General features: G+C 44.8%; 1 protein-coding gene across 2 annotated transcripts in view; it reads right to left on the bottom strand.

Annotated features, from left to right (window-relative positions):
- The window catches only part of pip5k1ab (phosphatidylinositol-4-phosphate 5-kinase, type I, alpha, b), a 47,087-nt gene that overhangs the window by 15,280 nt on the left and 18,964 nt on the right, over nucleotides 1–12,843 (bottom strand). For both annotated transcript variants that reach the window (XM_063198601.1, XM_063198602.1), the window contains 4 exons: nucleotides 12,560–12,690; nucleotides 8,137–8,254; nucleotides 7,667–7,819; nucleotides 97–288 (listed from right to left, as the gene is read on the bottom strand). In XM_063198601.1, the coding sequence (XP_063054671.1) occupies nucleotides 97–288; nucleotides 7,667–7,819; nucleotides 8,137–8,254; nucleotides 12,560–12,690 (594 nt within the window). The remainder of the gene's footprint in view (nucleotides 1–96; nucleotides 289–7,666; nucleotides 7,820–8,136; nucleotides 8,255–12,559; nucleotides 12,691–12,843) is intronic.

Raw genomic sequence — 12,843 nt, 5'->3', positions numbered from 1 at the left:
GCGTGTATTTTGTAGCCGCGTGTGTGTGTGTGTGTGTGTGTGTGTGTGTCTGTGTCTGTGCGACTGCGTGTGCGCGTATGCGTGTGCGCGCAGTACCTTCTTGTCTCGCTCCTTAGCGGAGGCGCGCCTCTTGTAGGTGGAGCCCTTGAGGTCGAACTTGAGGTGCATGGGGATGGCCCTGGGCAGTAGGTTGTTCATCACACAGATGCGGATGTTCTTGCCGCCCGCCTGCACGCAGTACAGCCCGTAGAACTTGGGAAGCAGCGTCCGCTTGTTCTGGTTCAGGTTCTGCAGAGGGGAGGGGAGAGGAAGAGGAAGGGGGTGATGATGATGGTGGTGGTGGTGATAGTGGTGGTGGGGGCGGAGGGGGTGTGGGGATAGAGGGGAGGGGAGAGGAAAGGGGAGAAGATGATGGTTGTTGCGATGGTGGCGATGGTCATGATGGTGATGATGGTGATAATGATGATGGTGGTGGTGGTGGGGTGATGTGGTTGTGGCGATGGTGATGATGGTGATGGTGATAGTGGTGTTGGGGGCGGAGGGGGTGTGGGGACAGAGGAGAGGAAAGGGGAGAAGATGATGGTTGTTGCGATGGTGGCGATGGTCATGATGGTGATGATGGTGATAATGATGATGGTGGTGGTGGTGGGGTGAAGAGAGGTGAGGCGAGCGGGGGTGAAATAATAGGAAGGAAGGAAGGAAGGAAGGAAGGAAGGAAGGAAGGAAGGAAGGAAGGAAGGAAGGGAAGGGAGGAGAGGAAGGGACGAGGTGATAGGGGTGGGGAGATGGGGAGGAGAAAAAAGTGAAAAGGAAAGGGGTTGTAAAGTGGAACAGAGCAAGAGGGGAGAGGAGGAGGAGGAGGAGGAGGAGGAGGAGGAGAGGCAGTGGGAGAGGAGGAGGAGGAGGAGGAGGAGGAGGAGAGGCAGTGGGAGAGGAGGAGGAGGAGGAGGAGGAGGTGAATCGGGTGAGAGGGGCGGGAGAGAGGGAGGGGAGTGCGTGTGTGTGTGTGTGATGTGGGTTACAGGGTCTAAAGACACAATAGAGTGCACACATCATGAGCGTCATAAGGCCCCACTCAAACAGGACCACAGACATGAATAGAGCTCGAAAGTCCCGCCCCTTAGTTCCGCGTTTCACGGGACCTAAGCTGACCATCTAACAACGTGGTAGCGAGTAAATATCTTCTGATCTCAGTCATGATATGCGCTGGGCTACAAATATGCTGTTTAAGATGATAGATAAAGATTATTCATGCAGAAGTATCAATGTTTTGTTCCGAGACCGTCGGCATGAAAAATGTGAAGAAACACAGCTTTCTAAAAAATTTGGGGGTTCGTACGAAAAAATAAGCAAAAATATCAGAAACAACATATATGGAGCTCGTGGCACAACTCGAAGGGGATCGAAATGCCATTTTAATACCGCCATTGGATTACATGCTACGATTTTCGGCTAAAAACGCTGTTGAGGTCCCATGAAATCGGGGGAAGTGACGTCACTTTCGAGCTCTATAATGGCTATGTTTTACACTATGGCGTAAAACACTATGGTACACTACACTAGCAACAGAAAAAAGTAGTGGTAATAGACGCACACGAGCAGACGCGCAGCAACATGCCTAGGACCAATCAACATGATTTCTAAGGGCCAGACATTTTACATTTAGCATTTTGAATGCCAAGACGGCATGCTGGTTCAGATAAAGGCAATTAGAATTTCATTTAGGCTACATTTCAAGACCAAGAATTTAAGTTGGGGCCGCACATTATCAGCCATCACTAACACGCATTTGACACCTTTTTAAATTAACATTGGACATTCAATGTGCAACACAAGCCAGAGATTCACAAGAAAAACACGCGTTGTACTAACTACAGTGACAAACCTGCAGAGTATAATGCTACAGCTGGGGGCCAAGCCTGGGCCATCTGAATAGGCCTGGTGTAGGGGGTGATGCTACACGGGTAGATTGACTCCCACTAGCTTAGCTACATACCGCCTCCCAAAAGGAGTCTAAAACAAGACAGCCACTAACATGGAAAAAAAAGACGAATTACCTCCTTACTAAACCCAGGGTAGAGATTTGCTCCAAAATAGTGGCATACCCCTTTAATGCTGTGATGTAATGCTGGCACAAGGGGGTAGGCCCACAATTACTTTGACACCGTAATACCGGTACAGAGAAGGTTCTAGACCCTAAATACAGTAACGGCATTAATGCTGGCAGGGAGAAATGGGACTAGAGGTGCTCCGATTGCTCGGCTGCCGATCATGACCGGCCGATAATGGCCAAAAATAGCCTGATCGGTGATCGGAAAAACACGCCGATCAAAAAACCGATCGAGAGACATTAAATTCCTCACGCAACCATTTGCCTTTACACCTGGCGCTGCATGTAGGCGCTGGCTCTGCACAGCTGCAACTGCACCAAAAGAAGGCATCTTTGCTTGTCTATAACGTTTCGCCATTCCCCCCTTCATTTCCACCATTCATAACCATATCTGCATCAACAATGATCTGATTTTCCGATCCATGCGCCGTTTACCTGACAATGTAATTTGCGATTGAGTACTCGCCAGTGAGCCATTTTACGTTATAACCTGTGTAGTTGCCTCGGTCAGCACGCGACAACTTCACGTTGTCAGCACAAACATGTCAATTATTGTTTTCAAAGTTGTAATTGGCAGTCAGTCGATTAGTTTGATAGTCGCTGAAACACCAAACGGCGACAGATGTGGTTAAAACTTGAGAGAGAGATTCAGAACGGTAGTGGAGCACTGCAACTGTGTGGACGGTGACAGAGAGGGGAGGGGCTCTCCTCACGAGGCTGCTCATTTAAAGCGACAGGTTGTTTTTTTCTCGTATGTGGAAGACTATTTGATGTAATGTTTCAGTTTCAATTCAATCTTAAATAGTTTAGTTATTCTATGCAATAACTTATATATTGATTAATACTGTAGACTGTATTACCAACACTAGTCTGAAAGATAATAATAATAATAATAATAATAATAATAATAATAATAATAATAATAATAATAGACATGTGCAAATTAAGATTGATTGGTTTATGGGCAGAAATGGTATTCAATAAGGATAATTAATAGGCTATTAAAAAATAGGAAATCATTTTTGTGATCGGCAATGATCGGTAATCGGCAGATAAAGATTTTTGGTGATCGGTATCGGTGATCGGGCCAAAAAATGGTGATCGGAGCACCTCTAAATGGGACTGGACCTTTTTAACTGTCCAGTCTCTCAGCTTCTGATGCCCAGTTTAGGATAAGAGGATTAGAATGGCACACCTGTAATCTGCTTGCTCTAAGGGCACAGAGAAACGTTTCTCGACAGCAACCAACCAAGTTGCTAACTTGGTACCAATGCTGTTGAGAAACACAACCCAGGTCAGCAAATTGAATACTCTCAACACAGGCCCACAGACGCACGCACGCACGCACGCACGCACGCACGCACGCACGCACGCACGCACACGCACACGCACACGCACACGCACACGCACACGCACACGCACACACACACACACACGCACGCACACACGCACGCACACACAGGCGCGCACACGCACACTAGTGGTGTGCATTGGCACTGCCCTCACGACTCGATAACGATTCGGGAGGTAGCGATTCAATTCAATGATGCATTGCAATTGACTATTTTCTAAGGATAGACCGATATATATATCGGTATAAATATCGGCCGATATTTGTTTTTTTTAAGTGTATCGGTATCGGCCGATACATGTGTGGTTTTGGCCGATACGCAAAATGTATTATTATTTTAATAATTATTCGGGTTTTTTAAAAGCACCAAGACACTTTATTGTTGTATTACTTGATTTTTAGACATCATTTGACTGTTAGAGTGGGTGTTTAAATGTTACAAGTTCTACCTCAATTTGATAATGTTAAAGGAATGTTTATTTTTAACTTAAGACCTGGAATATTTGTCATTTTTTAACCTTTTTTAAAACCCATATCGCCCCCAAATATCGGGTATCGGAAATCGGGTATCAGCCAAGGTTGATGAAAAAAAAAAACGGTATCGCATTGTCCATTAAAAAACCTGTATCGGTCGACCCCTACTATTTTCTGTATCAGTCTTGCAGTTTTCAATGCTTTTATTTAATTGAACATTCATTTGCTCTTGAAATATCCACGCAAGTTATTGAAACTTAAAACATTTGCCGCATCGATTCTGGAACTTGCCGCATTGAATTGAATTGTCCATGCCCCGCATTGCATTGCCGAATCGATTATTGTTGACACCACTAACGCACACGCACAAGGACACACACAGAAGAAGCCTACAGGTAGGCCTGGGTATTGATTGACAATTTTCGGTTCCGGTTCCATTTCCGGTTCCTTCGTTTCGGTTCCGGTACCAGAACGGTTCCATTTTCGGTTCCTAGAAACCCTGAATTAAACCTGCAGTTACCCAAAGTGGCCAGTATATGGCGTAACGGGTCTGTAAATCATGAGTTTCCCTGCCTGCCACAAGACGGCGCTCATCTTGACTTAAGCAATGGCGGGTTAAAGGCATTTAATTCTAGGCCTACAGCATTCATGATTAATTGCATGCTGCAAGTTGTCCTCTCGGCATGGCTTGGCAAGTATAATAAACGGTTTTGATACTGATAAATGTACTCATGTCTGATTAAAATTGTTCTGCTGTACGGTGCAACTTCACTTCTGGTACCAATCCTATGTCAACCGTGCCTGACATGATTTTTTAATGTTGCCTACGCTACCAAGTCTGTCGACAGCTGGGGCTTTTCTACTAGGTTCTGCAGAACTGTTCTAACACAACTAGGCTTCATAAATATTCCTGAAACTTGACGGGGGCGCGATGGTGCTGTCTCGCACGCATTTCCATACAGGGACTAGAACTGGGCCGTATGATCAGCTGCTGCATAGCCGCGACAACAATGTGCTTTCACGCCATGGTGAATCTAAGCTAAAGAGTCCTAATCTAAACTATATATAGGCCTAAATATATATATAACCAGCGATCTCCTTCTCCTACAGACATGTGTTAGGGCTTGTTCGAAAGCTGCGAATCTTAGCTTTGTACAGTTTTTTACGGCACGTTTTTATGTTCTTTCATTCAAAAGTTATTGAACTGTAAGCGGCCGCTGTTGCAAGTGAAAAAATAGCGCTTTCCAACCATTTTTTTATCTCGTCATTTTTTCCCTAACAGCCAGCGATCTCCTTAACCTAGACCTACAGACATGTGTTAGGGCTTGTTCGAAAGCTGCGAATCTTAGCTTTGTACAGTTTTTTACGGCACGTTTTTATGTTCTTTCATTCAAAAGTTATTGAACTGTAAGCGGCCGCTGTTGCAAGTGAAAAAATAGCGCTTTCCAACCATTTTTTTTATCTCGTCATTTTTTTCCTAACAGCCAGCGATCTCCTTAACCTAGACCTGCAGACATGTGTTAGGGCTTGTTCGAAAGCTGAGATTCTTAGCTTTTTACAGTTTTTTACGGAACGTTTTTATGTTCTTTCAATCCACTGTTATTTAACCTTAAGCGGCCGCTACTTCAAGTAAACAATGGCGTTATTCTCCAGCCGGATAGAGAGGAAATCTTTTTTGTCGCTGTGTTCTTTGTTCCCTCGAATTAAACCGACGGTCTAAATAGGCTACCTACATTTGTACGTCCCCAACACAAGACCAGTTCTTTCTAAGTTAGCTCTTTTCATGGAAAAACATGTTTCCAAGGAGTCAGAGACATCTTCCTGAAGAGTCGAGGTCATGGTTGAGGTTGACGGTATTGCAGCAGGCATAGTTGAGGTTGACGGTGTGTTGCCGTTGTAAAGATGCTGCAACTCTCTGCACAAGTTAATCGAATGCAAGAGCAGGTGTTTGAACAGGTTGGATGTATTGCCATTCTTGCATGACAGCCTATTAGTTTATCGCAGATATTGCAGCGCGCTCCTTCCTTATCTAGGCTACTTTCCTGAAATATAGCCACGCTTTCGACGGCATGTTTTTGTTTCTCAATAGTAGCCTACAATCAGCTGGTTGAAAATCAGCTGTCTTATCAATCGTTTAAATGAGGTGCGAAACGGGAAGAGGAGGAGCGTGGTCAGTTTGTGACACTTGTGATTGGCTGAAATGGCCGCGTGCTTAAACACACATTTGATGGCTCTGACAGTCAGACTTCAGGAACCGAAACGTGGAACCGACAGACAAGGCACGTTTCAATACCAAGTAGAACCTTAGCTTTTAATTCGGTTCCATCAAAGAATTGAATTTCGGTACCCAGTCCTACCTACAGGTGTACAATAGTCATTATAATGTACTTCTGCCTAGAATAAAGCACTACATATTAAACAGGCTTACACTGGCTGCATTGACATAGCACTCTGAGCATGCTATGCACTCCTTGCATTGACATAGCACTCTGAGCATGCTATGCACTCCTTGCATTTACATAGCACTAAGCAGGCTATGTCCTCCTTTTATATGAACTGCATTTAGTCAGCACGTTACATTGCATACAGACTGCACTTATAAAGCACTGTTACATAACTAACCCAATGGAGCTCCACAACAGAATGCCTCACATTTGCCCACTTACATTGCCATTTAGACTCACACGAGGGGAAGTCATGGGCTAGCAGTTAATGGGTCGGACATGTCGGACCAAACTTGTTATTGGTTCAGATCCCAACACTGACAGGACCTCCAGCCATAGCTCACCTCTCCGGTTGTAACAGGTTCAGAATAACATGGGATTTTGTTGTGAGCACTGTCAGGGGTTATACCATAACAAAAATGGGACTTTCACGTTCACTTGCAGCCACTCAGCCTCTGGTGTTTGCAGGAATGAAAATGGGTCACGGGTGAAAAAGACGCGAAGGGTGCAGAACTGTAACCTGACTCCTGGCCTTATGGCCTGAATCCACAAACATGAAAAAGTGAAAGTGATCGCCAAATTGGGAAACTCCAACTACCATTGTCATTGTGACACAGCACTCTACAGCACACAAGTGAGCACTGCACACAACGGAATTGCATTTATGCCTCACCCGTGCAAGGGGGCCGCCCTCAATGGTGCCCGAAAGGGAGCAGTGCGGCGGGACGGTACCATGCTCAGGGTATCTCAGTCATGAAGGAGGATGGGGGAGAGCACTGGTTAATTACTCCCCCCACCAACCTGGCGGGTCGGGAGTCGAACCGGCAACCTTTGGGCTACAAGTCTGACTCCCTAACCGCTTAACCATGACTGCTCTCTGGAGCTATATAAATCTGGAACTACGCCATAGGCCATAGGCGTAGTTCTGCAAAGGCGTGATTTTAAGGGAAACACCTGTCTGACATCGTAAAATGAGCTGCTTCTTTAACTACTCACACATTAGAAAATACAGTTTAACAAAATTACACAATCAATAGACGTGTGAGTCCATGCCAGCGGCCATTATTGCTGAAACAACAGCTGCGTTTCACTTATTTTTTCCCCTTCTCCACTACATTGAAATTTGACTACATCACATCTACAAAAATCCTGTGATCTTGATTTGTTTATCCGCATTTTGATTTGGGTGAATCATAAGGTCTTAAAGACCCTCGGGTGAGCGTCAGGCTAGTGGGAGTTAATGCAAAATAACCAAAATGTAATGTAAATTTGTAATGTGTAACTCACCATGAAGTATCCTGGCAGGAGCTTCTGCAGGAACTCTGCTTCCTTGTGCTGCACTGTTTTGATGATGAACTCGTCGTCACTGGATACGTAGAACACTGAGCCGCTCGCACCGGGATTGGACAACTCGATCAGAGGCTCACTGCAGAGGGCATACTAAACACACACACACAAAGATTCACACACACACACACACACACACACACACACACACACACACACACACACACACACACACACACACACACAAAGAGACACACACACACACTTGATATAAAATTCAATGACATACAATGCAAAACAAAGCTGGCATTTAGGTGGTTGCAAATAAGAGCTAATTTCTCTGCCTTTATTCCAGACACTAAAATAGTGCTCAATGGCCTAACGCCTCAGCCAGTTGAAAAGATTGGGCACTGACAAGGATTGGACGACTGGCTAGCCATTAACTACACAGCCAATGAGCAGATGCTAACCAGGTAGTCGTCAGGTCGGATCCCAAAGAGCTCTCGGAAGTATCGGAAGGCGATCGGAGCGTAGGTCTTAAACCTGAAGTCAGTGTAGTGGTGCGCTGGAGTCAGGTTACTGCCCTCCCTGAGAGAGAGAGAGAGAGAGAGAGAGAGAGAGAGAGAGAGAGAGAGAGAGAGAGAGAGAGAGAGAGAGAGAGAGAGAGAGAGAGAGAGAGAGAGAGAGAGAGAGAGAGACATGAACCCAGAGAATGTATTATTACACACACTATCAAAGATACTTGGATAATCTTGCGGCTATTACATGATTGACCACCTCAAGGTTATATTAATTTAATCTGGTTTACTACTGGGTCACATTCTTGGAATGCCCCCATGGCGCCATTTAAACTTCTTACACCAACTGACTACAATGTATCCGAGGAGCTACAACAATGAACAGCGATGACTGGCAAAATGAGACAGAAAGATACAGACAGACAGACAGAAAGTGGGCAGAATATTTCTATTTTTATATGCATCCACAATTGGTGGCGTTATTGTAATCCCAGAGCCAAACACATGCTGTAGGAAATATTTAAATGGGGAGACAGGGACAGGTTGACTGCCTGAAGAATGATTTAGAGGAGTGTGTGTGTGTAAACATATCGCTGGTGAATGTGTGTAGACTCAGTGTGACAAGCAAAAATAAACTCAGACTGAAAGTAAACACTGACACATGGACACACAGCAACACATTACTTTCCATCTCAGTAACACACACACACACACACACACACACACACACACACACCTTCCATTTCAGGAACACACACAGCAACAAATTACACATCACCTTCCATCCATCGAAGGATCACACAGGTACACGCTCTGTGGAAAAGGCCACAGCCCAATTTATGCTGGCAAGCCAAATTGTCTGTGAAGTCAAAGATGCATCGTCTGTATAAATGAAGCTAATGACTTCACTTCCAGGCTACAAGCCTTAAGTTCTACTCTGGCAGAAGGGCAATGCCCTCAACTCCAACAGAGTAGCCTATTTACATGTAAAGCCTGGTTTATGCTCCGAAACTAACGGCAACAGTGTTTCCGAGGAAACATTCCGCTTCGTGCGACCTATTCTCGACAATGAGCTGCTTCCTCATGCCAAACTACCAGCGGTGGCTGCTAGTGCGATCAAAAATGCATGTGACAACATTATTAAATGTTTCATTTTCATTCTCATCGGGTCAGTGTAGCTGCAAAGCAACAGACACGTCTAGTTTACTCCTTGTATCGAAGGCAGTTTGAACAATCATCTCGCTGCCTCTACCGTTGCAACAGATACGGATAGCGCAGACCTACATCGAGCAAAAATCAAAAAACTAACTGCGTTGACCTGTAAGCGACAGGCTGAAAAGAAAGCATAACCTGCCCTTAAAGGGCTATGCCACTATTTTGGGGCTTAATACATTTAAAATCGTTGGCTGGGGTTTATAAAGGTGGTAAAGTGTCTTATTTTTCATGATAAGCGTTGTCTTGCTTTAAGACAAGTTAAAAGAGGGAATATGTCGCTAAGCTAGTGAAAGTCAATGGATCCGTGTAGCATTGTAGCATGCTACACGGATCCATTGACTTTCACTAGCTTAGCAACATATTCCCTCTTTTAACTTGTCTTGAAGCAAGACTACGCTTAACATGAAAAATAAGACAGTGCTACACGGATCCATTGACTTTCACTAGCTTAGCAACATATTCCCTCTTTTAACTTGTCTTAAAGCAAGACAACGCTTAACATGAAAAATAAGACACTTTACCACCTTTATAAACCCCAGCCAACGATTTTAACTGTATTAAGCCCCAAAATAGTGGCATATCCCTTTAAGACTCTTGCCACCATGTCTGCATTTTATGAGGGTGAAAAAGAAGTTGGAATTTGAAAATATGATGCCCATGCCTTGCCTTTCATGTTTGTTAAAAATAACAAGATAAGAGAGCTACAAAGCAACAAATGCTTTACAGCTACTCACTGTATACTATATAATGAAACACGCCTAAAATCTCTTCCGCCCTGTCACATGCGAGAGCATGCAGAGCCCCGAATTGTTTACTGAAGTCATGAAGCTGGCTCATGTGACCCATGTGTGTGTGTGTGTGTGTGTCTGTGTGTGTGTGTCTGTGTGTGTGTGTCTGTGTGTGTGTGTCTGTGTCTGTGTGTCTGTGTCTGTGTGTCTGTGTCTGTGTGTCTGTGTCTGTGTGTCTGTGTGTCTGTGTCTGTGTGTCTGTGTCTGTGTGTCTGTGTCTGTGTGTCTGTGTCTGTGTCTGTGTCTGTGTGTCTGTGTCTGTGTGTGTGTCTGTGTCTGTGTGTGTGTGTGTGTGTGTGTGTGTGTGTGTATGCGCGTGCGTGCGTGCATGTATTTGTAAGAAGGACAGGCATCCTGTTAGTGTGCTGTAACTGACGCATCGTCTACATTTGTTCCTGCATATCTCCAGCCCTGTTTGCCGCAACAAACGGTCACAGATACTGTAGCTCTTCACAGACAGATTTAATTTATTGCTGTGCGGGGATTAACTGGCGTGCGCCATGTTATTCATCGTGCAAGGACAACGAGAGTGTTGTTCAAACTGTTACTTTGTAGCTCACTTATAATCTTACTATTTAAAAAAAAAAACCTGAAAGGCAAGGTGTTGGCATCATATTCACAAACACCAACTCCTTTTTCACACTAAGAAAATACAGGCACGGGCCATGAGTGTTATCTGTGAAGACATTGTTCGAACCGCTGGCACTGCAGTAGCTTACAACAGCGTTGTGGTTCACTACTGAATGAAGCTTCATTAATTTACACAAACTAGAAGACAGGGGTAAAATATTTTACAAATATTAACCTGCAGTTTTCCTCACGCACACGCGCACACACACACAAACAAAGGACCTGATCAATCACCGGGGAAAGAGACGCTCACACCTGTAGCCTTCTCCCTTAAGGGCTCTGCATACTTCATATGCGCACTTTGGCGCATTTGGCGCGAGAACCATTGAAATGTGGCAGACCATTCATAGTCAAAAGCGCCATTAACAGGCTTTCGCTTTCGGAAGTGTGCCCTCTGCTGTTCATGAGAGAAACGGCAGCATCTTTCGCAACTCGCAGCGTGAGTTCTACAGATGTATAAAAATAGAAAGCCAAACACGGCTGCTGTAGGGCTACTGAACATCTGACTTATGACTTACCACAATGAAACATAGATTTTTGTTGTAGCCTACATTGCCAGATCATTCCAAGACCATGTGAGAGCATTGTTCTGGCTGCAGAATTTATAAATAGATCGCCAAACACAACGTGCTTCTGAACAAAGTAAACAATTGTTTCACTGAACAACATTTAAGGGAGAAGATAAAATAACTCTCAATGACATTTTATTATCGTCAAAATGATGCAGGGTCCATTCTGAAGTAGCCTGCAGTAGCTGTAGAGAAAATAACACTAGAGAGGACACAGCAATTTGCGACAGCACTGGAAAATGGCAGCTGGAGCTTCCCAACTTCCGTAGGTAGTGTAGGTACCTTCAGGCAATGCAAGTCAATGGAGAACACGCCCACCCCTGTCAATTTTTTGACTAAAACTGTGTGAATATGAAGTAACACATTAATCAAAGACCAGATTTGAAATGTCAGGCTAAATATCTACTTAAATCATATGAGTCGATAAAATACATTTAAAAAGCAAATAATATCTTTTATGAACATAGCTAGCAACACACTTCAACTATTGTCCTTGTATAGTGTGTTGATGGACATTTTCACATGATTAAGCCATTTTTGACAGAGGTGAGCCTCGTTCTCCGTTAATTTCCATTTCTCTGATCTACCTACAGATAATGGCCGATACAGATTGCCGTAAAAAGGGGGGCGGGGTCCTCTCTAGTGTTATTTTCTACCTCTATGCTGTAGCCTCTCTTCGCAACTCCTGCTTTGTCTGCCTACCTGCATGGTTGCTGGTGGCGCACGCCAAGTTTCAAAAACTGGGGTGCACAAACTCGCGCCGCGCCAGCTTTCGAAGGGGCGTGTGACGTCATTTTGAGGGCACGCCATCGTCGCGAGGGAGGTATGAAGGAGGTTAGCGCCAGTTACGCCAAGTATGAATCCGCCTTAAGAGTGTACCTGTATGAATCTTAGATGGATGGAGGATGATGTGTAATTTGTTGCTCTGTGTGTGTGTGTGTGTGTGTGTGTGTGTGTGTGTGTGTGTGTGTGTGTGTGTGTGTGTGTGTGTTCCTGAGATGGCAAGTAATGTGTTGCTGTGTGGGACTATGTCCATGTGTCAGTGTTTACTTTCAGTCTGAGATTATTTTTGCTTGTCATACCGCTTGTCTACACACATTTGCAAGCGATCCTGATCACTCACTGGGGAAAGAAGATGTATGCACGCACACACCAAGTAGCCAGATCACTCACCGGGGAAAGAAGATGCTTTCGACGACTACGAAGTCCTGCATGAGCACATCCCTCTCGGCCTTCTGGCTCAGACTGCCAACTGTATAGGTGATGCCAAGCTGGATAGCCCCTTTTAATGCAGACGAGGTAGTCTAAACGCACAGGAGAGAGACATGAAGGTTTAAACATGGGCAATGCCCAGAGAACAACACACACGCTCGCGCGCACACACGCGCACACACACACACACACTTCAAGCCCTGTAACGTGTATGTTGTAGGAGCCAGGTAACAAGTCAGGGAGCA

This window comes from Engraulis encrasicolus, chromosome 5 (genome assembly GCF_034702125.1).
Source record: "Engraulis encrasicolus isolate BLACKSEA-1 chromosome 5, IST_EnEncr_1.0, whole genome shotgun sequence".
Lineage (NCBI taxonomy): Eukaryota > Metazoa > Chordata > Actinopteri > Clupeiformes > Engraulidae > Engraulis > Engraulis encrasicolus.
Note: the sequence above shows the minus strand (reverse complement) of the source record. Positions and strands in the feature narration are given on the sequence as shown.